The following is a 23,870-nucleotide window of genomic DNA, read 5'->3' as shown; positions in this document are numbered from 1 at the left end:
GGTTACGTGACAACTGAAGATGTATATGATGATTCAACATGTTTTTGTATGGTTAAATCTAGTGGTTAGAAAATGTAAAGTTGTGACATTCTAGAGCATTGATTGAGGTCTTATATGATGAATGATAATGCAGTGACAGTCAAGTTTTCAAGTTCCTCTTTCACAGTGACTGTTGTGTACACATCGATGGAGGGTTATAATGTTATATTACAAGTTGTTCCTTTTTTTTTTTTGTGAGACGGAGGGTTACCTTGATATTTTCATTATTAAAAGGTAAATTTGAAATGACATAGAAAATTTGAGGGCTTTCTTGCAACTTTTCAGCACTTTGAATCTAAGCCCAAGTAAGTTTGAATGTAAGCCCAAGTAGGTTTCAATTTAAAAAGCCCAAGTAGGTTCGAAATTAAAACCCCAACTTGGGGTGTTTCGAACACCTTGTCTTTAGAGCAGAAACAGAGAGAACGAACGGGAGAAGAAAGTATCTTTCTTTCATTCGAAGTCAGAGAGAGAGAGAAACATTCGAGCTGCGATGAGTTCTGGAGGAGGAGTAGGAGGAGGAATCGTCGCTGGACCAACACCATCAAGCGGCGGTGGGAACGTGGAGTGGCACGTCAGACCACCGAACCCTAAAAACCCAGTCGTCTTCTTCGACGTCTCCATCGGTGGCATCCCCGCGGGTCGTATCAAGATGGAGCTTTTCGCCGACATTGCCCCCAAAACCGCTGAAAACTTCAGGTCTTCTCCCTTTGCGTCTCTATCTCTTGTTGTATTAAGCTGATTCTGATTAATCCTTGTGTGTGTGTTTTTTTTTTCAACTTGCAGGCAGTTCTGTACCGGTGAACTCAGGTACATTCGATTTTTATTAGGGTTTAGTGAGATGGGCATGTTTCAAAATCTAGTCTTGCTGTTTCTTTCATGCTTAAGTCTTAGAGTTTGTATTGTTTTATGCATATGTTTTTGTTTGTATTGTTGTATGCATATATCTTGATGCACCTTTGCTAGTTAAAGCGTATATATATATATATATATATATATATATATATATAACCTTTTTTATTTGTTTTGGTTGTTAATAAAAAAAAATGCAGAAAGGCAGGGAAGCCACTTGGTTACAAGGAGTGTCAGTTTCACAGGGTCATCAAGGACTTTATGATTCAGAGTGGTGATTTTCTCAAGGTCAGTGTTCCTTTCCATCTAATAAAGTTTCACCTTCTTGTTTATCAGTTTTTGAAGTGGTTTCTTCTCTTGGTTTTAAATGCTCATCGTGTTAAACTCTGCAGAATGATGGTAGTGGATGCATGTCAATTTATGGCCACAAGTTCGATGATGAGAGTTTTACTGCTAAACATACTGGACCTGGACTTCTCTCCATGGTATATCAAAATTTACCTTTCTGAATTCACCTTTAAACTAATATATTGTCTTCTTCCCTTCCCTTTCAATATGTTGAATCAGTTCCCTTTTAAACTCCATGAGTCAAACTCTGTTAATACTCATCACCTTGATCACGGCTCTCTTTCTTTTCTTGTAGGCAAATAGTGGGCCAGACTCAAATGGGTGCCAGGTAATTTCAGTCTCAATGAACGTGTGTTATCATTTAAGGCTATAATAATTAACGTTCTGCTCTTTTGCATTGCAGTTCTTCATCAGTTGTGCAAAATGCGAGTGGCTTGACAACAAGCATATTGTCTTTGGGGTATGTCCTCTCTTTCACATACACGTCTAATGTAATTGCATTTGATTCAACCAAGAAGCTTTCCAATTTTCTTCCATTAGTTCTCTCACTTTGTGGTTATTAACTGAGACTGTCTTAGTAGGAAAAAAACTTTATAGCTGAGGCAGAAGCATTGAGCATGAACCCACCCTTGTGTAATAGTGTTGTTATGACTTACAAATTCTTCCTTCTTTGATGTACAGAGAGTGCTTGGAGATGGTTTATTGGTGGTGCGGAAGATTGAGAACGTTGCCGTTGGACCAAACAACCGGCCCAAGCTTGCCGTTGTAATTACCGAGTGTGGTGAGATGTAAAATGCTTTAGTCTTGAGCTTTTCTCACCAAAAAGAAAAACTACTAGAGAAACTTTTTCTGCTGGAGGACTAATGTAGTGAGAAGAACCCTGAGCTTATTAGTTGTGTAAACCTTACGCATTGTGACAGAACCTAAATCCCAATATGTTTTTTTTTTTAATTGTCATCATTTCCAGAAACAAAGCCTCTAATAAACTTTGGTTTTGGATATCAACTGCGCTTGTGAGTGCAATGTGAGACTTCATATTCATTAGCAAAAGGAACTAGAAACCAAAAAGAATCACATAACAAGTCATGTAATGTAGCTGTATGTAGAACCCTAAAACCCCACCTCCCCTCTTTTTAGTATCTATAAAGTCAATCTTCTTTCTGAAGAGCGACGTAGTTCAGCGGTATGGCGGTAGCATTGCCTCTTCCGCTTTCTCTATTATCTTTGACACCAGACCTTCCAGGTGTAGTCCCAATCCTACGACCAAGTGGTGTTTTAGTCACATTGTCTGTGTTAAGACTCTGCCCCAGTGGCTTCTTCTTTGCAGACTTTGAACCATACTTTGCTTCTTTCTCTGTAGCAAGCTGGCCTTGTAGTCGTTTCTGCTCCTGTTTACGCAAAAACAAAAACAAAGAGCTTTGTTTTGTTAGTTCAGTAACACACTGATTGTCCACAAATCCTTGTTTTGACTAACACACATACTCGGAATTGACGCTTTTCCTCCTCTCTTTGAGCACGCAAAACAATTTCTTCTTCCAGTGTTTGTAACAACGGGTGCTGGATCGAAAAAAAAGCATAGCTAATATAAGCTGAATCAAACCATAAAAAAGACAGTTGAGCAAATGTACAGTTAGTTACCTTATCACATAAGAAGGGGACTCCTCTTTCTTTCTCCCAGGCCTTCACTTTGTTTGTCAGACCATCGATCATTGCTTTACAAGGTAAATAAAACAGGTTAATGTCATCTTAAGACCGATCAGTTCTACAACAGGTATTGTATTAAACATCAGCTAATTTTGTAGGATGAGCAAGTATCTCACAAAAAGTCTACAAACACTTCACATGATTGGAATCAGGCACTGTCTGTCTATTACTACCACCACGGTTCACATTCTACTTACCCCTAACAAGTGAAAGAAATCCACCAAACATCTTATCAATGAGTTTTCGAGTTTCAGCAGGAAGTGGTCGAGCTAGAGAGTTAAAAGACTTTAAATCCTCTCATGTTGAACTGCTAATAGTTTTGGTATCCAATAGAGGAGAAAATAAGAATCTTGGATGACAAGAAAGGAAGGTATCCAGTTACCAAAGTATTGTTATCAGAAAGCATCATATACTGAAGTCAAGACTTACCAGGAATTTTGCTGATAAGGCTCCTAGCTTTCTCTGCGCGTTTTAAATTTTTGTGCGCTCCTCTTACAGCACTGAAGCGATTCTCATCCTGTTAAGAAAGCAAATTAGATGGAACAATCAATACCGTATACAAAGCTAGTTTGTAGGAAACACACACAAAATGAGACACTCTCTAACAAAAAGACTCTGGAGATAAAGACTGATTCTCTCTAATAGTTTCAGGGTGCAGTGCAGTTAATCTTAAGACGAGATATTTTCACTCTTGAAGTATATATTAATAAAAGATAACTTTAAAACACAATGTGGTATTCACCTTTTCATAATCGTCGAGCCATTTTTCTTCTTCCTTTGCGTGCTTCAACTTATCAACTTTGTCTAAAATTTCCTTTCTGCTTAAAGCTTCCTGTTTCGCCTTCTCGATCTGAGCATCAAGGCATGCCAGAATATCAGACAGATCAGCATCACCTGCAAAGGAAACCTTCGTCACTGCAAACTCGATGAAAGATATCCTTTTAAACCGTATGTTAGTTGCATTAGTAACTTAACAAACTGAGAAACCATATCCATCATAATTCCACATAAGTAGGGTCACACTGGGACAAACTTGACAGAGACGAAACATGAAATTGACATGAACATGCAAAAGCTAATCAAAGAGGAGTGACAACTATCAACATAGGATCAGATTTCTTTTTTGTTTGGTATGAGTATGTCAATGTCCGGAACAAGAAGGAGAGTGTACATTACCGGAATCAATGACGTCGATGAGACTCTGTCTTGCAGCATCGCTATTGAAATCCATATGAACCTCTCTGCAGATTTCGTCTAGTTCACAATGCCTCTTCAGAACCAGTTCCTTCATTTTGCTGGACTTGAGGGCATTCAGTCTTTTCACTTCATCTTCAGCCTATAACCAAAATGTTAAAAGAGTTAAGAAAAAGTTTGATACTCGCTCACTCAGACAGATCATAACAAAATGAATACGATCACATTACCTCTCGGACAATGTCTAGACCGAGGCATCCTTTTCCCAAGGCACCATCAGAAAGTAAGATACTTAAGTTGTCAAATCTTCTCCTCTCATCCGTAGGTGTTTCCATCAGGCTCCACAGCTCCTGCATGGTTCTTCCCAAACCTTGCAGCTGAAAATAAACAATAACCTCTCAATGTATCAATCCCTACTAGTTATGGTTTGTTTTCCCAAACAGTTGGAGAAATAAAGTATTGGTTTGCTCCACCTTAAGCAGCCTCTGACGTTTCTCCTTCTTCAGAGACTCCACAAGCTCTGTCAACCTAGCAAGAGTATCATTACTAATGCTTTTCGAAACCCCGGTCAAGCTTTTATGTACATTACTCAAAGCCTTGGAGAAATCGAATGAAAGAGTCTCCGACAACTCGTGGACAGCACTGATGTAAGAGTTCACTTTCTGCAGCCGAACAACCTGAAATAAAAAAAAATAAAAATTGATAAGCACATAACCATAAACTCTCTTGTAACATATAATAAAAATACCTTTTCATTGCGAAGATCCTGAAGATGTGATCTAAGCTCATCCAACTTCCTTTTAGTCAAGTCACTTTCATCGATTGAGCTAAGAGGAGGACAATCATTCCCAGCAATGTTAGAAGAGATCTCAGCTATCTCCATCACAGTCTCAGAGATCTCTCTCCATCTCACATCCTTTTTAACTATCAGTTCTTCCAACACAGGCTTCACAGAAGTTATCTGCTCCTTCAAAGAGCCTTCTTTCTACTCAAAAACATAAACACACATAAGAAGGGAGACTTGTAATAATGATGAGGCTAGAGCATTATTACCCTTGAGAAGGAGACTTGTTCACCAAGTGAAGACATGAGGCTGGCGATCTCAGCTTCGGATTGAGCTAACGATCGTTGCAACTCGGCTCTGTGCTTGCGAGTTTTCTCGACTTTCTTGTTGTATATCTCTAGACATTCCTGCTCGAGTTCAAGCAGCATCTTGTCTCTCTCGCTGTAGCCTTCACCAATCTCATCCCATATGATCTATATACATATATAATCAGAATAAAACATGTTGGTTACAAAAAAAAAAAAATCAAAGCTTTCTTGATCAAATCGATAAAGAATTGAATCCTAGAAAAAGAAATCGAAATTGGTATTATCAATCGATGAATCGAACTCGAAACATGGAACCCTAGGAGAAAGGGGGGAGGGAAGTGAGAAGAGAAGACCTGTAGTTCTTGGAGGAGGGAAGTGCAAGTGGTGGTGGTTGAAGAAAGAGACATTTTTGCTTCTTTACGCCGGCGCCGCCGTGTAGTAACAGAGTTCTGGGAAACCCTAGAGAGGATGAACTGAAGGGTGAAGATCCCGAGAGATTGTGTTTGAACTTTGAAGGAAGAGAGCCAAGTGTCAGTTTTGGAAAGAATGTTTTTTTTTTTTGGCGGTAATTTAGATTTTTTTTTGTATCCCTCTCGAGATATTTGTGCACGCGAAAAGTCTAAAAATATTTTTATAAATATTTTCAAGAGAAAAAAAAAATATTCCAAAATTTTAACATTTTAGAGAAGAACCAAACTCATAATTTTTTTTTATGTACATTTAAATATAAACACATTTATGTATGAAATTCCTATGGCAAAATACATTTGTATTTTTGTTTTGTTTGATAAATAAATACTATTGGGCCTGTTTAGAAATTGGGCCCTAATGTGAAAGCCCGTGATATGAAAAACAAAGAAGTCACCAACCAAAAAAAAAAAGTGGTTGTCCAGTGTGCTTTCTTTTCTTTCGTTGTTTCTGAAACGTACACACTTTCACCACCGATCTTCGAATCTTTTGCGCTTTTTTTCCCCTCAGGTTCTCTCTCCTCCGCTCTCTCGTGTTCCCAATTGATTTTACACATCTGTTTCGATTGTCAATTCTTATGTACAGATCTGTATGCTCTTCTAGATTCGTCTTTTCTTTGTTTTTTTGTTTGGGATCAATTTATTTCTCCTATATCTTCATCATCGCAAACTAGTCCGACCAATGCTATATAGTATTTCTGTAATTCGTTTTTTTTTTTAAGCAGAAAATCGGTCTATCTTTTTTTTTGCGGTAAAATCAAATTAACCATGCGCACTAGTTGCTAATTTTGATTTATTTTTTTGCTTAGTCTCTCTTGAAAAGCACACAAATGGCGTCTGCGAACAGAGACATGGCTGTGTACTGTTTTGACACTTTGGTCTCTCACTACAACAACGAAGAGTCTCCTCCACCTGCCTTTGACGACGCCAATCAGTTAAACTCTATTTCTTTCTACCCATACCTTTTTTTGGGTGACATCATTCTCTGTTACTCAATAGTCCAGTGTTTTTGATTTTTTCCTTGTTTTATAGCCCATTGTTTGTCACCTGGAAGAAAATAGTTAACGGTGGGGAGCCTCGTTTGCGTGGATGTATCGGTACACTCGAAGCACGCCGCTTGATCAGTGGCTTCAAGGACTATGCCTTGACCAGTGCCCTGAGGGATCGTAGGTTCCCGCCAATCCAACCCAAAGAACTGCCCTTTCTGCAGTGTACGGTCTCAGTCCTTACTGATTACGAAGATGCGGAGGATTATCTCGACTGGGAGGTATATCTTTCACTTCTTCTGTTACTTCATGTCAGTCCACACATCTGATATAACCTTTCTGATGTGATGCCTTTCTCATGAATGGTTTGACTATGAAGGTTGGAAAGCATGGAATAATCATTGAGTTCACTGAACCTGTGACTAATATAAAGCGTAACGCCACGTATCTCCCTGAGGTGCCAGCTCATGAAGGTACCAGTTTTGTATATGCTAGTCTCGTTATGCTACCATATATCAAAGCTACTTGTTTTTTTTTCGGGCAGGCTGGACAAAGATAGAGGCAATAGACTCGCTGGTGCGTAAAGCAGGATACAATGGGGAGATAACGGAGTCGGTGCGTAGGCGTATCCAGCTAACACGTTATCAGAGCACATTATTCAGCATGCATTATAGTGAATACCTTTCGTACGTGAAGGCCACAAGGGGCCTTGTTCCGGCTATTAATGGGACCAGCAAGCCCGCCACGGCCTTCTCCTGATTTGCACCATGAAACTGGGTGCGTGAGATTGTGTCCTGTTTGGGACCTCTCCTAATTTATCTTTAGTATTTGTGATTCGAAAACTGTTTAAGGCTCTCTCTGATTTGTTTTTCAAACGAGACAAGATTTGCCTGTTTCACCATTCTCTGAAAACGCAACCGCACTTACCATTTTAATTATCAAACAATCAGTAGCAGTGTGCGGTCTTCTAACGAAGTTCATCTTTTTAAAACGCGATAGTAAACAATATACAATCCTAGCATATAAAAGTGAAGAACATCAAAGCAGCAGTTGGTGATAAAACCATCAATGCCCTCTTTTTATGTAAAGTGAAAAACTAGAGAACAAAATGTCATATGTAGCATTGGAGTCTGATGCAGAAACATCCTACTATAGCCAGTACAGACTACAGAGACATTAAGATAAAAAGGAGAAACTGGTTAACATCCTGAAGATGGGTCTTACAAAGCTTTTAAAAGATTTTTCTATCAGTCGCCAGTCACAAAAGACTTCTGCTCGTAGTACTTCTTCTCACTAGCTTCCTTTTTCAAATTACGTTTCTGTAAAAAAAATGCAGAATGATTTTCGAGTGAGAGATTTGGTCAGAGCGACGTAACAAGCAGATGAATGAGCAAGAGAAAAAAAAACAACTTGCCTGATAAGCTTCATGGTTGGCTACAATCCTCTTGATTATGGTGGAGGTTGTGATGTCAAGAGGGCTTTCTAGGATTTGGAATATGCCCATGCTTATCGGTACAGCATACGGATTACCTTCCTCCTATGTCAAATCATCAACCACATTCTGAGAAAATGCATAGCTTATAATATATAAAAGTTTATCTTTTACCTTCTGAAAATCATCGCTCTCGGCTACTGTACCATGAACCACCAATGAAATATCAAATGTCGTGATCTGCATTGTCGAAATCAGTGTCAAAAAGTAGCTTTTCATGAAAGCCATTCAAGTATTACTAGTAAGTAAAGAGTGAAAAGCTCACCGTATCTTTTGACACTTCCGAAGGAGCACCAATAATCACCTCATCTACGTAGCGGCATGCCAGAACACTTAAGCTTCTTTCATGGAGATTCATGATTGGGTGACGCGCTCCACTTCTAGCACTGCACATCAACGTATAACATGCACCATCTGGTCAGACGGATTTAAGCAGAGATACAAACTGAGAAAATCACTATAAAGCAAACTGCAACAATTGAGCTTTCTAGAACCTGACAGTCTGGTCATTGTGTATTCCAACAAGAAGGAAGTCTCCAAGCTCTCGTGCACGCCTGAGAATCTGTACGAATTGAGAAATCAAGAAAAAGAATCAACATCACCGGCAGCACAAAACTGGATAGTCGCTTGGACTAGTCGACAAACATATAAGATATGTATAATATATTTAGCGTTCAATTTTGTCGATCAAAGAGTTGTAAACAAAACATGAAAAAGATAAAGAGTAATTTATCTGCCCCAAATTAACTTACTATACCTCAACGTGGCCAGCATGGAAAAGATCAAAAGCACCATCTATGTAAATTATGCGTGCATCAGGTCCTGGCCCCTGTCACCATAATCATGTACTTTTGGTCAACCCCCAGATAACAAAAATGAGAAGGAGAAAAATGAATCAATAAAAGAACTTAATCTTAAGTTTAATCTAGCTTGCATGAATTTACATAGGCAATAAAACGAGATGTGAAGCAACTTTCTGTCACTCTATAGGTAAAGTATAGATAAACACATAAGACATAAGAAGTATCCAGTGATTGTTTTACCAGAAAAAAAAAAGGATCCAGTGATTGGTAAAATGGTCATAGACAGGGTGAACAAGTTATGTTTCAGAAGGTAAGAACCAAGACTCAACCAGACACTGTTCCCATAAACGATGATGAAAGCTGATACCCGTTCTCTTTAATAATTAAAAGAAAAAAAAAAGAGCCTGCCCATAATCACTAGCATAGCTACTAGAAATGAAGAGTCATGTATTAGATCATTAAAAAATACACAGAGATATACACAATTCCAAACATGTATGGTAGAAACACAAACATGCAATAGGAAAACATGAGAAGAGCACACACTCTTCAAGACGTGCGTACCTTGCCATTGGAGAACTGAACGATCCTGCGGGAAGTAGGAAGAAAATGCGAGACGCGTGTACCAGCAGAAGAACCTCCGTCATCAAACTTTGGGCTATTATGCCCATGGCTAAACTGCCTTTGCAGAGAAGAATGACTATTACTGTTCGATCTTTCTCTTACACACAGAAGCATGCGACCTGCAAAAATTTATGAACTTGAATGTCACATATCTAAGCTACCATGAACACTTAGTTACATAACCATGACGCAGCCTGTAAAAGAAAAAAACTTTACTCTAACCATCCTGAAGACAATGAACAAATACAGTTGATACGAGCTAAAAATGAATCAGGAGAGACGATGTAAGTTATACCAACGATATCAGTGCTGGAAACTCCTTCAGTACGCTTAATCTGCTTGTACCTCCCAGCCTTCTTAGCGAGTTCATAAGCATCAGTCCCATCAGGAAGCACGCAAGGATCATCCCCATGGATGATGTAATCAATCTGGTACTCATCAAACAACCTCTTCATGAAATCCTCCGTGATGGCATAAGGAGCATCAGATATCACTTCATCCACCCACTTCACTGCCTTCACCATAACCATCCTGAGATAACCAAATCACAAAAAATAAAAATCGGTTTAGGTATTTAAAAAATCGGTTTAGGTATTATTATCCACCATTTAGATCATTTAACACTAAACCGGAATCGTTTCAAACCTAAACCGGCTCTATACGAGTAATCGAATTGAGATCGAGAGAGGGACCTTTCATGAAGAGGCGTAACGGGAGGTCCTTTATTGGCTATGATCTCTTCGTCGCTAACAACACCAACCACCAATTGGTCACCGAGCGCACGCGCCTGTCGCAGCGCGTTGCAGTGGCCGTAGTGCATCATGTCGAAGCAGCCGTCCATGTAGACGCGGACGGGCCTCCGTTTCCTAAACGAGACCAGACGCGTGCCTAGCCCTAGCCCTAGGCCCAAAGGAAGCTCGCCTTTGAGGAAGAGGTGGAGGAACGAAGCTCCGACGGCGAAGGTGGCTCCTCCGATTATACAGCTCCCGACGATCTTCTCCTTCTCCCAAACCATTTTTGTTTTTTTTTTCTTTTAGAGGAAAATGCTTTTCGGTCTTTGGATTGTTGATCGTTTTTGTTTTCTCCTTTCACGTTGTTCGCTAAGATCTCTCTCTCTCTCTCTCTCTCTCTCTAGGAGATTGATGGATTGTTTTGTTTCTTCTCTTTGGAACTTGAGACTCGGAATCGGAATCCTATTTATGCTTTTAGATTTTTTTTTTTTCTCTTTGGAGATGGACGATGACAGGTAAACCGAAATGAAATTTGTTGGTTTTGGTTGGTCGGGTAATTATAGATTACCGGTTTGGTTGTAAGTAATTCGGTTAAGTTCGGTTTGGTTTACAATAAGTCTATTTTTGGCTCGTAAATCAAATCTGAGATTTTGAAAAATAAATAATTAATATTTTGTTACCATATCTGATAATTGTAAGTTGTAATGAATTTTTTACAGGAATTTCTCTTAAAAGTTAATATTAAAAATAAATATAAAAGGATAACTGAAATGAGAATTGTTTTCATTGAAGAATCTTTAAAAAAGGCTGATACTTATATACATTTTGTCCTCTGTTAATTAATATATAATCATTTTTTGGATACTAAATTTTAATTATATAAACAAATTATTAGTCTTAGTGATTTAGTTATGAAACTCAACACTAATTGTTCTTCTCTTTACTATATAAAGATGGTTTTATGAAATTTGATAACTCAAAGATTTCTAACTAAATAAGGATTGGTTTTCAAAATATGTTCCAAATACAGAAGCTGTTCAAATTAATGAAGAAATCAAGATGAGGTTGCTTTGTTGTTGTTTTAATTATGACTAAAGTAAGTTGAAGATGTAAAAGAAGATATATATATATATATATATATATATATATAAATGAATTGAAAATAACTCTGTCCTCATCTTTCTACACAGCTGATGAAACCGAAAATGCAAACCGGGTTAAAGGGAAAGAGTGCCTTTAGAATATTCCCCCTTCAACATCACGTGTGAAGATTGAAGCAAGCATTTGTTCCGTGATCCTTCATGTGACAACTCTTGCTTTCACTCATTCTTTAAGCTTGACGTCACATGCAAACTACTACTGCTACTACTCATGATCCAACAACTACCACATGCATAACTACCATGCCTTCCTCATCTTGCAAACGCCAGTGAAACAATAACATTGGACTGTTATCTAGAAACCAGCTACTACAACAAAAGCATTAAACTCTTACTCTGAAAAAGAGCTAGAACATGATTATTCAGACAACCCCCGACAACATGGAATCTCATCTCTTTGGTTAATGAAGGTTTGATTATAAGACAGAGATAACCATTTTATCACAAGGATGTCCGCTTGGCAGCATCCAAGGTATTGCATAGTAGCATGGCAATGGTCATGGGTCCGACTCCTCCAGGTACAGGAGTGATCGCTGAGGCTACACCTAACGCTTCCTCGTAGCATACATCTCCAACAAGACGATAACCTTGCTCACAGCTACTATCCTGTCATAATCATACCCAAGAACAAACATTTGGTCTCTTTATTTAGGCTCTAACCTAAGTTTTTATGAGTAGTTTTTTTTCTTTTTACCTCAACAGGACATGTTCCAACATCAATGACAACTGCTCCAGGCTTCAGCCAACTTCCACGAACAAGATTAGGCACACCCGCGGCTGCAACCACTATATCAGCTTCCCTTGTAATGTGCTCTGGATCCTTTGAAAAGGCATGCACCGTGCTTACTGTAGCGTCATACCTCTACCCAATAATGTCAGCAAAGACATACAAATGCATAGTTAATACCCAAACCAAATGCTCAATCATAGCTATAAAAAGGCTAATACCTGCAATAGTAAAGACATTGGGAGACCAACGATGTTGCTTCTTCCAATCACCACAGCGTTTTTTCCTGCTAGCTCAACACCTGCTCTGATCAGCAACTCCACACATCCCTTAGGGGTGCAAGATACGAACAGCGGCTCCCTCCCTCTCATTGCGAGATTCCCCATGTTTAATGGATGGAACCCATCAACATCTTTCTCTAACCTCACCATATTCAAGATCTTTGCTTCATCAAGATGCTGCGCACGACATGTTTCATTACATGAAAGTATAAGAAACCGTAACAATAAAAGAAAGGCCTCCTAAAAAAAGATATCCACAGTTGATATGACTTAGAGTCTCAACGGCATAACATATTAATTATATGATCCACCAACGAAATTAAAATTGGATTTTAAAAAAAAAACTCAAAGGAAAACAATGTAAACATAGAACTAATCTTTGACATCAACAGCACTCATCCACCATCACAATGTCATGACTCATATATTGCACAACATACCTGGGGCAAAGGAAGCTGCACGAGAACTCCGTGAATAGATGTGTCTTCATTGAACTTTTTCAACACACTGATAATATCTCCTTCAGTACAATCCTCAGGCAACTCAGCCAAAACAGATTTAATCCCAGTTTCTTCACAAGCTTTAATCTTGTTCCGTACATAAGTCTGGGAGTCTCTTTGTTCCCCAACCAAAACAACCGCAAGACCAGGGACTTTCCCCACATCATTTTTCATCTTCCACACTTCACTAACAATCTTCGTTCTGATCTCCTCTGCTATCGCTTTTCCATCAATCACCACAGTCTTCTGTTCGCCCTCTGTATGAAAGAAAGCAAGGACACACCAAAAACACACATTGTAAATATATGAAGAGAAGATAAGAACAAGTAGTACACTAGAGTAGGGAGAGAGAGAGACTTACCGAAGGCAATGGAGGATGGAGGATGAGAGTAAGGAACCCAGTTTTCAGGCAAGTCAAGAGACACGAGAGGAGGAGACAGTAAAATGGAGCTTAAGCAATGAACTTCCCTAGTCGTCAAACGAATAGTCTTGTTATGCGCCAAGGCCAAAGCTTTCCTCGCGATCAGTAACATGCTCGAAACGCAATAGTAAGCAGTAGTAGTCACTTAATCACATGAAAAGAGAGAAAAAACAAAAAAAACAGAACACCATTGAAAGAAACCTAATTAGTCAAATGTGAAAACAATATAAGCTAAACATAAAGGCTGATCGTGCCAACTAATATCATTCATTACATCCATACAAACAGACCCGACAAGTTAAGAGAATCTCAGACGGATAAGCTTGGACATAAAAGGATCAATCTTTTTTTGATGACTTGATCGTCTTAAGTAACTCATCTCCTTCGTTACATCCACACAAACAAATAATGCAGCAGCAGATTAAACACAAAAAAGTCATATGCTTTCACAACCAATTATCTTTACTTGGTACAGAAGAGGAGGAGGAAGAGAGATTATTACCAAAGTAGTATAAGCGTCAACGGCGTCGCGGCGGTGACGAATATCTCGCTAGGCCTGCTCGGAGTTTTGGACTTTTATCGGCGAGACTATCAAACGAAAGAGTTAAAAAAATTAATAATAACTCACCACACGTGTGGAAAAGTACACGTGTCATGATCCTGATATTGATCTACAAGTGGGTTGAATAATCAAACGGATGAGACAGTTCCACACGTGCGAGAAAAAAAAAACAGTTGTGTGTGTGTGTGTCTCTCTCCCTCTCTCTCTGTCTACCTTCTCCTCCCAAGTAGCAAAGACGGAAGAGACAGGGACGATAGTCCGTGGCAGCACTTGAGTGTTGATTGAGTGTAAATCGAGGAGCCAAAACGCCGTCGTTTCCGAGATCCAATGCGGTTCGTAATTTGAAAAAGGCATTGATTGACTGATCGAATCTAAATCGGAGAAAAAAACATGAAAGGCGGAGGAGGAGGAGGCGGAGGAGGCGGAGGAGGAAAGCGGCGGTGGAAAGTTCTGGTTATAGGAGTAATGGTTCTGGTGATCCTGTCAATGCTGGTTCCTCTAGCTTTCTTGCTCGGCCTACACAACACCTTCCACTCTCCTGGTATCTCTCTTTCTCCTCCATCACACTCGATCTTTGTTTCAGATCTATCTCTTCCTTTTACCTTTGTTTTTTTTTTTTTCCTCCAGGCCCCGTCGTCACTGTTCAACCATCTTCTCTTGTAAGCCATTTTGCTCTTTCCTTAAATGGTTTTGAATGTTCGTAACGCTCTTTTTTTTATTTTTTGGAATCAGTTCAATAGCTTTAGCAGAATCAATGCTACTAAGCATTCTCAGGTATTCGTTTATCTCTCTCTCTCTCTCTCGTTTGATTGATTCGATAGCCGTTTTATTCTTTACTTCCTCGCTTTTTTTTTTTTTTTGCAGAGAGATATATCTGACAGAGTCGATGCGGTTCTCCAAAAACTCAATCCAGTGCCTCCCGAGGTTGGTTTTGTTTATAATAACTTGTCACGCACTCATTACAGATCTGGTCTATGTATATGTATTCAATCAGAGTTCTTTCGCTAACATTATTAGAAAGAAAGGATAATTCTTTGTATCCCTGCTTGACTTAGAAGAACTCCATAACTAACCTCAGTGAATCATGAAACTTTTTTATAATCGAGTGTATTTATTTTGACTGTGTCTCATGGTGTTGAAATATATTCATGAATTTATGTTGCTTGCTTCATGTATATCTCACCTTTGGGTTGGGTGGAGATGGTTGAAAGTGTTTCTTTTCTCTTGTTTCACATGTTAGAAAAGGGACGTGAACGAGGGTTCCAGAGATATGATGAATAGGACAATCATCAGGGATTCTAAGAAGAAAGGTTTACCTTTTTACATGTTTACAGTTTCTAAATATATCTCCCCCCCTCTAGTTTTATTTTGATTCTGATCCCTCGATTGATCTGCAGGAGTACCAGTGTCCCCACCTCTTGTTGCCAACCCAAGCCCTGCAAATGTAACAGATGGATTAAGTTGTTTCTGTAGTATACTTTTTTTTTGTTACTATCACCAATTCGTCTTAAGTTTTGTTCTGTGGACAGAAAACAAAGACTGAAGTCTCGTACAAAGGTGGTCAGCGGGCGATAGTTAGTGTTGATGAAAGTCAGAGAACTTGTCAAGTAAAATACGGGAGCTACTGTCTCTGGAGGGAGGAAAATAAGGAACCGATGAAAGATGCTAAGGTGAAGCACATGAAGGACTTGCTATTTGTGGCCAGGGCATACTATCCGAGTATTGCTAAAATACCTTCTCAAAACAAGTTGACTCGGGATATGAAACAGAACATCCAAGAGTTTGAGCGTATTCTTAGTGAAACTTCAGCAGATGGTGACCTTCCACCACAGTAAGTTCTGTACCAGTTTTGAGTTTAAGCATGTTCGTACTGACAGTTAGTTCTAGGAGAGATGCAATGGATGTGGTTTTATCTCTTTCAGGAGAAGCTTGTATGTGTAGACCCCTCTGCTAATTTTCCTTATCTCTTTTCCACTGTTCTACCAGAGTTGATAAAAAGTTTCAGAAGATGGAAGCTGTAATTGCAAAGGCAAAGGCTTTTCCGGTCGACTGTAACAATGTTGACAAGAAACTGAGACAGATATTGGATTTGACTGAGGATGAAGCAAGTTTCCACATGAAACAGAGCGTGTTCCTCTACCAGCTTGCCGTGCAGACAATGCCTAAGAGTCTTCATTGCTTGTCAATGAGGCTAACTGTTGAACATTTCAAGTCAGGTTCAGTTGATATTGAGAATAGTGAGAAATTTTCAGATCCCTCATTGCTTCACTTTGTTATCATCTCCGACAGTATACTTGCATCTTCCGTTGTGATCAACTCAACGGTTGTACACGCAAGGGTATGTAGTAAATCCAGTTTGCTTCACTGACTGTTTATTTTTCTTTCTTGTTCATGCAGTCACAGAGCCCTTATATCTGGTTGATTGTTGATGTTTCAGGAAAGTAAAAACTTCGTTTTCCACGTAGTGACAGACGAGCAGAACTACTTTGCGATGAAACAATGGTTTATCAGGAATCCCTGCAAACAAGCAGCTATTCAAGTGTTGAACATTGAAAAGATGGAGCTTGGTAACTCAGATGTGAAACTCTCCTTGCCTACAGAGTTCCGTGTCTCCTTCACAGGTGGTGAAAACAGTTTGGCGTCACAAGGGAATAGAACACACTACTTATCCAGTTTCTCTCAATCTCACTATCTTCTTTCGAAAATATTTCACAAGCTGGAAAAGGTTGTGGTTCTGGATCACGACGTTGTAGTCCAGCGAGACTTGTCTCCCCTATGGGAGCTTGATATGGAAGGAAAAGTGAATGGCGCTGTGAAGTCGTGCTCTGTGAGATTGGGTCAGCTAAAGAGTCTCAAGAGAAGGAGTTTCGATGCTAACGCTTGTCTCTGGATGTCTGGATTGAATGTCATTGATCTTGCTAGATGGAGGGAACTGGGAGTTTCAGAAACCTACCGGGAATTTTACAAACAGGTCAGTTTTCTGAAAGAACCTGAAAGAGAAATTGGGTGATTCTTTATGCTTATGTCTTGTTTTGGTGTGTGGCAGATGAGTGGTGGAGGTGAATCGAGAGAAGCAATTGCATTGAAAGCAAGCTTGCTTACGTTTCAAGACAAAGTTTATGCTCTTGACGATAAATGGGCCCTATCAGGGCTTGGTCATGACTACTACATCAAACCCCAAAGTATAAAAAACGCAGCGACCTTGCACTACAATGGGAACATGAAGCCGTGGCTAGAGATGGGAATCCCACAGTACAAAAGCTATTGGAGAGAGCATCTGAATAGGGAAGATGGATTCTTGACTGACTGTAACGTGAATCCTTGATGGAGAGAGAGCAAGTAGAAGAAACTACTCGGGACAATGCTGTAGAAGCAGGTTGGTTGGTCACACACGCAAAGAAAAAGATTTAGAGAGGCATCTCATTTTTTGTTGAGGAGGGGGGGGGGGGGGGGGGGGGTAAATAATCCTGAATGCATTGCAAAATCAGCTTTTGATATTAAGATTTTGAAAAGAAACATGGTGTTGTATATGATTTTTTGGTTAAGAAAGGTGTGCCATCATTTCTTTTACTAACGTTATTTTCCATTTGTCATTGTGTAAGTTTTTAATACTAAAAACTAGCTTTTGACCCGTGCGTCCGCGCAGATGTTTGTTTTTTTAATCATATGTTTTAACTTTTCAAAATTCGATAAATTTAATTGTTTATACTTATTGTGTTGTAGATTAATATATTTTTTCAAGTTTCACTTTGGTGTGTCTTGTTCAATGTGATTAACCTTCATTTATAAACTATGAGATTGTGTTTTTCTTTTACTGTACTTTTATTTAATTTATTTAATAAATTAAACAGTAAAGTATTAGAGGTTAAAGTATACTTGTGGGTTTTATTAAATCATAATACAAATATTTTGTTTTAAAGTTAAGTATAAAGTTCAAATATATTATTGAGATTTTTGAAAACAAATATATTATTTAGACAAACCGAATTTGTGATTTACTTGGTAAACTTAACATAAACTGTATAATATTAGAGCATTTAGTGTAGATTTTTGGGGTTTATTAAATAAGAAACTCTAAAATCTGTAATTTGGATTTATTTTTAATAGATTTTATTTTAAAAATTATTTCCGATAGCAACAATGAAAACCAATTGTAAAAGTAACCCCAAAAAAAAAACAATCAAGATATGCATAATATATTTAGGAAACATAAATTTGAATATAGAACTATGAAAAAATTAATAACTTTTAGTTAGCGTAGATAATAGTTTAGTTTCATTGTTGTCAAAAAAAAACAATAACTATCTAAATTTTTCAAAATATGTAACGCATTTTGATTTAAATTTTTTAAAATATAAACCACTAATGTATGAATTGATAAGATAGATGATTACATGTCTTTGTGAAAAACTATTCTTTGCTGATAACAATACATGAATTGATTATAAGATAAGATAGATGATAATAATATAAATATATCTTCAAAATGATAACAATATAAATTTTTTGGAATATTCTTTGTTGGTAAAAATTATAAATAACTAAAACTTGCCAACCAAGTTTTAACGGAGAGAAGCAATATAACTACGATAATTAAATTCTATATTTTTGTATATGGTAAGTTTTTGTAGAGAGAATTTCGTGACTTCTTTTTTTTTTTTTTTTTTTTTTTAAATTTCCATTTATTAATAAAAACCTTATTACAAACCCAAGACCCGGGCCAACAACTAAAAAAACGCAATAGAAAATACTAAAAGCCTAGACGGCCCAAACCACTACCTTTAACCGAACCTGCAGAAGGCAAGCAGTCAAGGACCAAAATCTGCATCAAAGAAATCAGTCAAAACTTTGAAGCCACACCGCTAGCACTGAGAACTCTCCTGGCGCCAAAACCTGTCTGCGAGCTATAGGATCCAATCTGAGCCGGATAAGATGCTTGACCTCAGATATGATTGCACCCGGCGACTTCTCCACCGATGAATGGACTCTACCATTTCTTTCTTTCCAAAGCAAATACAAAACTGCTTGAAAGATCAATCTCACCAATAGAGTCACGTTAGCGTCTCTTGACGGAGCAGTCAACCATCTCAGAATTGCTTCAAATCCCTGTGGAGGGGAGATATGCAATCTATTGACAAAGAAAGTCCAAACCTGTGTGCTATAGGTGCAGTCAAAGAACAAATGATCCCTTGACTCGGAATGTGAAGCGCACAGGACACAGTTTGCAGGGACCGTCAGACCCCAACTCAACATTCTATCCCTTGTAGTCAAACGATCTCTCGCAGCTAGCCAAGAAATAAAGGCGTGTTTAGGCACCCTCCCCGTGAACCACACGGCTTTATGCCAATATACTACTGTTGGGTAATGGTGCAATGCCCTCCAAGTTGAACTAGCTGAGAAGCTCCCATCTCCTCTTCCAGGCTCAGGGATCCAAACAAAGGTATCATCCACTTCCGAATTTATGACTTCTTGAGCATTAGGAAGGCAGGCTCTCAACAGAGTAATTGTGGGACTTCTACTGCGCATGCTATCTAGCCTCCACCCATCTCCATTCAACGCTTCAGATACCACCGCATCAATGTGTATACCGGTTATCTGAGGTCCTCTGTCTCCCACCAGCTCAATAAGGGGACCAAAGGAAGTCCAATTGTCGTGCCAAAAGCTGGCTGTTATGCCCGACCCGAGTTGACAGTGCACCATCGGTCTCGCTAATGGCCGCAAGTGACGAATTTCGTGACTTATTAAATGCTGACTGCGTAGAATTAGGAAAAAAAATATTCTTTGTTGATTTTTTTTTAATTATCGTAAATTTAGCAGTAGTTTTTGGAATGTTTTTGGAATATTCTTTGTTGATTTTATTTTTTAATTGTCACATATTTTATATGCAAAATCTAAGCTACATGGATATTTAAATACGTCATTTAAGAGTGATCTGGGGCATTAATGATTTGTAAGCCGAAATTTAATGTTATATCATGAAATTTAAGTAAAAAAAAATGACAAAATTGTGTTGTTAATGGCATGGGTATGTAATTTTTGTGCAAGTCTAAGGGTTAATTCCTTTTTGTACTTCAGCATTAATAATTTAATATATAGAAACACGAATGTTTTCTACTATTTACTCCATTCCATAAAGATACAAAAAAAGTTTTTCGCGCTTTAAAATAAATTTACAATGCCAAAGATAATTTTTATTTAAAACTATAGTTACAAAAAAATATTTTAACAGTAATTATTGTAATTAATATGAATAAAATTGGTTAAGCAAGCTAAAATGTGTAACATAAAATTTCCATCTTAATAAAATAAATAAATAATTTAGAACTTTTATCTTCGTGGAATGGAGAAAGTATTAGTAATATACATAAATTTTCTCAAAAAACTTCATTAGCTTAAATACACATTTGATGATGCCGGACGAGGTAGTAGGATGCAAAATGGTCATATAATATAAAACACACACTAAGATACAACTACTAAGGCGAGGAATCAGATTCGGTAGGCGAGACAGCTTAGGTTTGTATTTACACTACTCTGCAATATGTGCTACAAGCAAACAAAGAGAAACATATATTGTACCAAGTACAGAGCGTAGTCTTCAATCACTTGATGAAAAATGGGACGAAAGGTCGTAATCAACTTTTTGTGTACACATGACGCATAAACCGCAATCTTTTTGGTTATAAGACTAGTTACAATGGTGTGTTGAATTTTCAAATTCAACAGTTGACACCATGCAATGGTATGTTTAATGAGAAGTTGAAAATGAGGTGTCATTGATCGTGTTGAAAAAATCAAACGGGTTGAAATCTAAAGAAAAGGAGAGAGAGACGACGTGGCACAGCATTACTGGATGGTGGGAAAGTGACGATGGAGACACTTCTTGTTTTGGATGTGCTGAGTTTTTTCTTTTTTTTTTACACCTACAACATTATTTGATTCAATTTTATATACTAAATTATATATATTTTTAAAAATTATATCAAAATTTATCATTTTTATATTCTATAAATAGAGACTTGTTTCATTAGATTTGGACACAGAAAAAAAATCATCTTTATCTTTTCATAAATTCTCTTTCTAAATTCATCTATCTTTGTTAAGAAAATAGATCCCAACAAAAACCCTTCCAACAATACTCAAAATTCTTCAAATTATCCTTTCAACTATTCAAATCCTAACAATTACTAATTTCAAAATCAATCTTCCAGCAAACCCCAAAACATACAAAATAAAAGATATAGAATAAAAATAAAAATAGTAAGGTAGGGTGTTGAATTTTATTAAACAAATCATTGTAGAGTATAAAAAATGAGTAGGTGTTAAATTATTATATGGAAGAGAGAAAAACAGATGTGGAAAAAAAGAATATGATGTGAAGGGTGTTGTGTGTTAAAACCAATGTGGATAGTCTAAACAAACGAAAGGAATACAAAGATGTAAGAGAGATGTCAATGAAAGTGGAACATTTTGTTATAACAATGGATGTGGGAAAAATATCACAAGGAAAATATTTTAAGGGAAATTGCACCTTATGAGTTCAAATTTTGGAGAATAATGCATTAATCCTGCAGAAATATTTATTAATGCAAAAAGATGAAAGTATATTTCATATAGAAACTCCTCTTTTTAATATAAAAAGATGCACTCAAAAGGCAACTTTGGCAGAGAGATGTAAGAGAGATGTCAACGTAAGTGAAACATTTTGTTATAACAATGGATGTGGGAAAAATATCACAAGGAAATTATTTTATTAGACTTTAAAAAAAATGGTGGAATTTTGTTGGGATTATTTTTCAAGAAAAAAAAAATGTCAGGATTGTCTTCTCTCTTCCCCACCGCTAATCGCTTCTCAGCATAATAAATAAACAAAATACCTATAATTATGGAGAATTTTACAAATAAAAATTATATAAAATTTGACAAACAAACAATAAACAATGAAAATAAGCCAAATCACCTAAAACAATGGATACCAATTTAATCATTTAGAACATGATAAATAAATAATACCCTGAATTATGTAGAATATGACAAATAATTAAAACTAAAATTACTGAAAACATAATAAATAAGCAAAATACCTAAAATTATGGAAAATTTGACAAATAAACAATTATGGAGAATTTGACAAACAAAAAATAAATAATGACAAATAAACCAAATCACCTAAAACTATGGATACCAATTTAATTATTTAGAACATGATAAATAAATAATATCCTGAATTATGTAGAATATGATCAAATAAGCATCACATTCTTTCTTTCTGTCTACAATAGTATTTATAAACACGCAACGACCTCTTCTCATTTGTCCAACAAACAAAGATCAACTCATGTACTCCAACAACAATCATCAGAACTCACCAAACGAAAACAAGACAGAAACAAAGAAAAAGATGAAAAAAGTTCACCCAAAGCTGCCAAAACACTTGCGGAGAGAGCTTGCACGATAGTAAAGCAGCTGCGTTTTTAACGGCGTGGAAGAAGTCTCTTCTCTTTAACTGTGATGGATTCACAGTTTACAACTCTAGTGGAGATCTTATCTTTAGGGTTGATAATTACATGAATTCTTCCAAAGACAACATCATCCTTATAGACGCTTCCGGCTTACCCCTTCTCTCCATCTGCCGCAAGGTACATACATGTTCTTTCTTTGCTTATATATTCTTTTTGATATCCTAACTCAATTTGTAACATGATAGATCCACATAATAAACCTTTAACATGAAATGTTTATTTTATATAACCATATTATTATGAAACTAATCTTAATTTCGTCTTGATTATTTATTTAGAAACTGAGCATGGAGATTGCTGGGTGGTATACGATAGAGAAACACAAAGAGACCCAATATTCACAGTGAGAAAAAGCGTTAGTAATAGTATAATGACGAACCAGAGGAGCTTGGCGTGGGTTAGCGCAAAAAAACAGTAGTATACGAGATTGAAGGATCATTCGACCAAAGAAGCTGCAAAATAATGGACGAGAGGAGGAACAAGAAGAAAGCAGCTGAGATCAAGAGGAAAGAGGCAATGGTCGGGGGAGTTGCCTTTGGAAAAGATGTTTTAAAACTTATAGTTGAATCGGAGATGGAGCCTTGTGTGGCCATGGCATTTACCATCATTCTTGACCAAATGATTAGATCTTATTGAACTTATTTTCTTTAAGCTTTGTAAGTATGATATTAGTTCTATGTTGTTGTTGTGTAATTTATAGGCCTGTTCAATATGGTAATACCGAACCGAACCGAACCGAACCGAACCGAAATAAACAATATGGTTTGGATTTGGTATATACCATATAAACCGAATGGATATGATTTTATAAAAACCGTAGGATTTGGATATGGTTAGGTTTATAACCGATCAAACCGAATAAACCGAACAAAACCGATAAAAACAAAAACATATAAATATATATACATTATATACAACGATACATGATAATTGATTTGTTATAAAAGTTAATTTTCTTGTTAATAATTAATTCCATATATTATTAATCGTTTACATTAAAGAAGCCCTAGTTAAAAAAGTAAGAAACACTTAAACAATTGAAAAACTCACAGCAGCCGAGGTTTAGCTTCTTACTTCTTATTCTCTTGAAACACTTCTTCTTTTGACCTTTTTCTTCCTATCGCCATTGAAGCATTACTAAGTGAAGGTATTTATTTATTTTTTCTTCTCCTTCAACTATTATCTAGGTTTAGTTTGATTTTGCATGCTTTAAGATATTAAAAATTAAACAGAAACATGAATATTTTTTTTGGAAAAACAGAGGAGAGCAAGAAGAACGTTAAAAAACCAAGTCACTGACAGTTTTGTTTGTTTCTCTGTTTCATAATCAACTAATTTTCTCTTATAATTATTGTAGATGGGAGATTC

General features: G+C 37.2%; 7 protein-coding genes and 1 pseudogene across 11 annotated transcripts; 4 read left to right on the top strand and 4 right to left on the bottom strand.

Moving 5' to 3' along the window:
* The first annotated feature begins 428 nt into the window (after positions 1-428).
* LOC108849262 (peptidyl-prolyl cis-trans isomerase CYP22) lies at positions 429-2,067 on the top strand. Its single transcript, XM_018622809.2, has 7 exons — positions 429-735; positions 823-846; positions 1,089-1,176; positions 1,281-1,373; positions 1,532-1,564; positions 1,640-1,696; positions 1,918-2,067. Exons 1-7 carry the CDS (start codon positions 530-532, stop codon positions 2,026-2,028), a joined length of 612 nt encoding a protein of 203 aa, XP_018478311.2. The 5' UTR covers positions 429-529; the 3' UTR covers positions 2,029-2,067.
* A 151-nt stretch (positions 2,068-2,218) lies between these two features.
* LOC108849261 (65-kDa microtubule-associated protein 5) lies at positions 2,219-5,811 on the bottom strand. The gene is made up of 11 exons (XM_018622808.2): positions 5,580-5,811; positions 5,188-5,391; positions 4,883-5,119; positions 4,608-4,811; positions 4,365-4,511; positions 4,117-4,276; positions 3,683-3,834; positions 3,370-3,457; positions 2,875-2,948; positions 2,719-2,793; positions 2,219-2,624 (listed from the first exon to the last, which is right to left on the bottom strand). The coding sequence occupies exons 1-11, from the start codon at positions 5,631-5,633 to the stop codon at positions 2,385-2,387; spliced, it is 1,635 nt and encodes a 544-aa protein (XP_018478310.1). The 5' UTR covers positions 5,634-5,811; the 3' UTR covers positions 2,219-2,384.
* A 254-nt stretch (positions 5,812-6,065) lies between these two features.
* LOC108855457 (uncharacterized protein At2g38710) lies at positions 6,066-7,654 on the top strand. 2 transcript variants are annotated; one of them, XM_018629291.2, is made up of 5 exons: positions 6,066-6,204; positions 6,503-6,627; positions 6,726-6,960; positions 7,059-7,152; positions 7,224-7,654. In XM_018629291.2, the coding sequence occupies exons 2-5, from the start codon at positions 6,524-6,526 to the stop codon at positions 7,436-7,438; spliced, it is 648 nt and encodes a 215-aa protein (XP_018484793.2). In that variant the 5' UTR covers positions 6,066-6,204; positions 6,503-6,523; the 3' UTR covers positions 7,439-7,654. The 2 variants fall into 2 exon arrangements, with proteins under 2 accessions (XP_018484793.2, XP_018484792.2); XM_018629290.2 differs by lacking the exon at positions 6,066-6,204 and adding an exon at positions 6,257-6,283.
* A 58-nt stretch (positions 7,655-7,712) lies between these two features.
* Positions 7,713-10,778, bottom strand: LOC108855456 (ethanolamine-phosphate cytidylyltransferase). Its single transcript, XM_018629288.2, has 9 exons — positions 10,291-10,778; positions 9,894-10,129; positions 9,539-9,717; positions 8,929-9,000; positions 8,666-8,733; positions 8,437-8,557; positions 8,286-8,351; positions 8,094-8,216; positions 7,713-7,998 (listed from the first exon to the last, which is right to left on the bottom strand). Exons 1-9 carry the CDS (start codon positions 10,611-10,613, stop codon positions 7,927-7,929), a joined length of 1,260 nt encoding a protein of 419 aa, XP_018484790.2. The 5' UTR covers positions 10,614-10,778; the 3' UTR covers positions 7,713-7,926.
* A 700-nt stretch (positions 10,779-11,478) lies between these two features.
* On the bottom strand, positions 11,479-14,006 carry LOC108854631 (bifunctional protein FolD 1, mitochondrial). Of its 4 annotated transcripts, XR_001949931.2 has the most exons (7): positions 13,921-14,006; positions 13,359-13,562; positions 12,938-13,254; positions 12,438-12,674; positions 12,184-12,351; positions 11,825-12,095; positions 11,479-11,745 (listed from the first exon to the last, which is right to left on the bottom strand). XR_001949931.2 is itself a non-coding variant. In XM_018628236.2 (6 exons), the coding sequence occupies exons 2-6, from the start codon at positions 13,528-13,530 to the stop codon at positions 11,931-11,933; spliced, it is 1,059 nt and encodes a 352-aa protein (XP_018483738.1). In that variant the 5' UTR covers positions 13,531-13,562; positions 13,921-14,006; the 3' UTR covers positions 11,721-11,930. The 4 variants fall into 4 exon arrangements, 3 of the variants coding, with proteins under 3 accessions (XP_018483738.1, XP_056864865.1, XP_018483739.1); XM_018628236.2 differs by having other exon boundaries at positions 11,721-12,095; XM_057008885.1 differs by having other exon boundaries at positions 11,721-12,095; positions 13,359-14,006.
* A 158-nt stretch (positions 14,007-14,164) lies between these two features.
* On the top strand, positions 14,165-17,417 carry LOC108854630 (probable galacturonosyltransferase 7). The gene is made up of 10 exons (XM_018628235.2): positions 14,165-14,521; positions 14,608-14,639; positions 14,713-14,754; positions 14,845-14,904; positions 15,221-15,290; positions 15,378-15,424; positions 15,510-15,811; positions 15,967-16,318; positions 16,418-16,951; positions 17,027-17,417. The coding sequence occupies exons 1-10, from the start codon at positions 14,371-14,373 to the stop codon at positions 17,303-17,305; spliced, it is 1,869 nt and encodes a 622-aa protein (XP_018483737.2). The 5' UTR covers positions 14,165-14,370; the 3' UTR covers positions 17,306-17,417.
* Positions 17,418-18,816: 1,399 nt separating this feature from the next.
* Positions 18,817-19,680, bottom strand: LOC108850998 (uncharacterized). Its single transcript, XM_018624436.2, has one exon. It carries the CDS (start codon positions 19,678-19,680, stop codon positions 18,817-18,819), a length of 864 nt encoding a protein of 287 aa, XP_018479938.1.
* A 2,557-nt stretch (positions 19,681-22,237) lies between these two features.
* Positions 22,238-23,196, top strand: LOC108854633 (protein LURP-one-related 8-like; annotated as a pseudogene).
* The last annotated feature ends 674 nt before the right edge of the window (positions 23,197-23,870 follow it).

Source organism: Raphanus sativus, chromosome 4 (assembly GCF_000801105.2).
Source record: "Raphanus sativus cultivar WK10039 chromosome 4, ASM80110v3, whole genome shotgun sequence".
Lineage (NCBI taxonomy): Eukaryota > Viridiplantae > Streptophyta > Magnoliopsida > Brassicales > Brassicaceae > Raphanus > Raphanus sativus.
This window is presented reverse-complemented; position numbering and strand designations above follow the sequence as displayed.

Coding starts and splice junctions, on each gene's coding strand:
- LOC108849262 (XM_018622809.2), top strand. CDS start 530: ATGAGTTCTGGAGGAGGAGTAGGAGGAGGAATCGTCGCTGGACCAACA. Junction 1,177..1,280: donor AGAGTGGTGATTTTCTCAAG/GTCAGTGTTCCT, acceptor TAAACTCTGCAG/AATGATGGTAGTGGATGCAT. Junction 1,565..1,639: donor CAGACTCAAATGGGTGCCAG/GTAATTTCAGTC, acceptor TTTGCATTGCAG/TTCTTCATCAGTTGTGCAAA.
- LOC108849261 (XM_018622808.2), bottom strand. CDS start 5,633: ATGTCTCTTTCTTCAACCACCACCACTTGCACTTCCCTCCTCCAAGAA. Junction 4,277..4,364: donor GTCTAGACATTGTCCGAGAG/GTAATGTGATCG, acceptor TTTTGGTTATAG/GCTGAAGATGAAGTGAAAAG. Junction 2,794..2,874: donor TCCCCTTCTTATGTGATAAG/GTAACTAACTGT, acceptor TTTTCGATCCAG/CACCCGTTGTTACAAACACT.
- LOC108855457 (XM_018629290.2), top strand. Junction 6,628..6,725: donor GCCTTTGACGACGCCAATCA/GTTAAACTCTAT, acceptor CTTGTTTTATAG/CCCATTGTTTGTCACCTGGA. Junction 7,153..7,223: donor TGAGGTGCCAGCTCATGAAG/GTACCAGTTTTG, acceptor TTTTTCGGGCAG/GCTGGACAAAGATAGAGGCA.
- LOC108855456 (XM_018629288.2), bottom strand. CDS start 10,613: ATGGTTTGGGAGAAGGAGAAGATCGTCGGGAGCTGTATAATCGGAGGA. Junction 9,718..9,893: donor TTCCAGCACTGATATCGTTG/GTATAACTTACA, acceptor AAATTTTTGCAG/GTCGCATGCTTCTGTGTGTA. Junction 7,999..8,093: donor CCAACCATGAAGCTTATCAG/GCAAGTTGTTTT, acceptor TTTTTTTTACAG/AAACGTAATTTGAAAAAGGA.
- LOC108854631 (XM_057008885.1), bottom strand. CDS start 13,530: ATGTTACTGATCGCGAGGAAAGCTTTGGCCTTGGCGCATAACAAGACT. Junction 12,675..12,937: donor TGCAGCTTCCTTTGCCCCAG/GTATGTTGTGCA, acceptor TGTCGTGCGCAG/CATCTTGATGAAGCAAAGAT. Junction 12,096..12,183: donor TTGGAACATGTCCTGTTGAG/GTAAAAAGAAAA, acceptor TGATTATGACAG/GATAGTAGCTGTGAGCAAGG.
- LOC108854630 (XM_018628235.2), top strand. CDS start 14,371: ATGAAAGGCGGAGGAGGAGGAGGCGGAGGAGGCGGAGGAGGAAAGCGG. Junction 14,755..14,844: donor ATGCTACTAAGCATTCTCAG/GTATTCGTTTAT, acceptor TTTTTTTTGCAG/AGAGATATATCTGACAGAGT. Junction 14,905..15,220: donor TCAATCCAGTGCCTCCCGAG/GTTGGTTTTGTT, acceptor TTCACATGTTAG/AAAAGGGACGTGAACGAGGG.
- LOC108850998 (XM_018624436.2), bottom strand. CDS start 19,680: ATGGTGCACTGTCAACTCGGGTCGGGCATAACAGCCAGCTTTTGGCAC.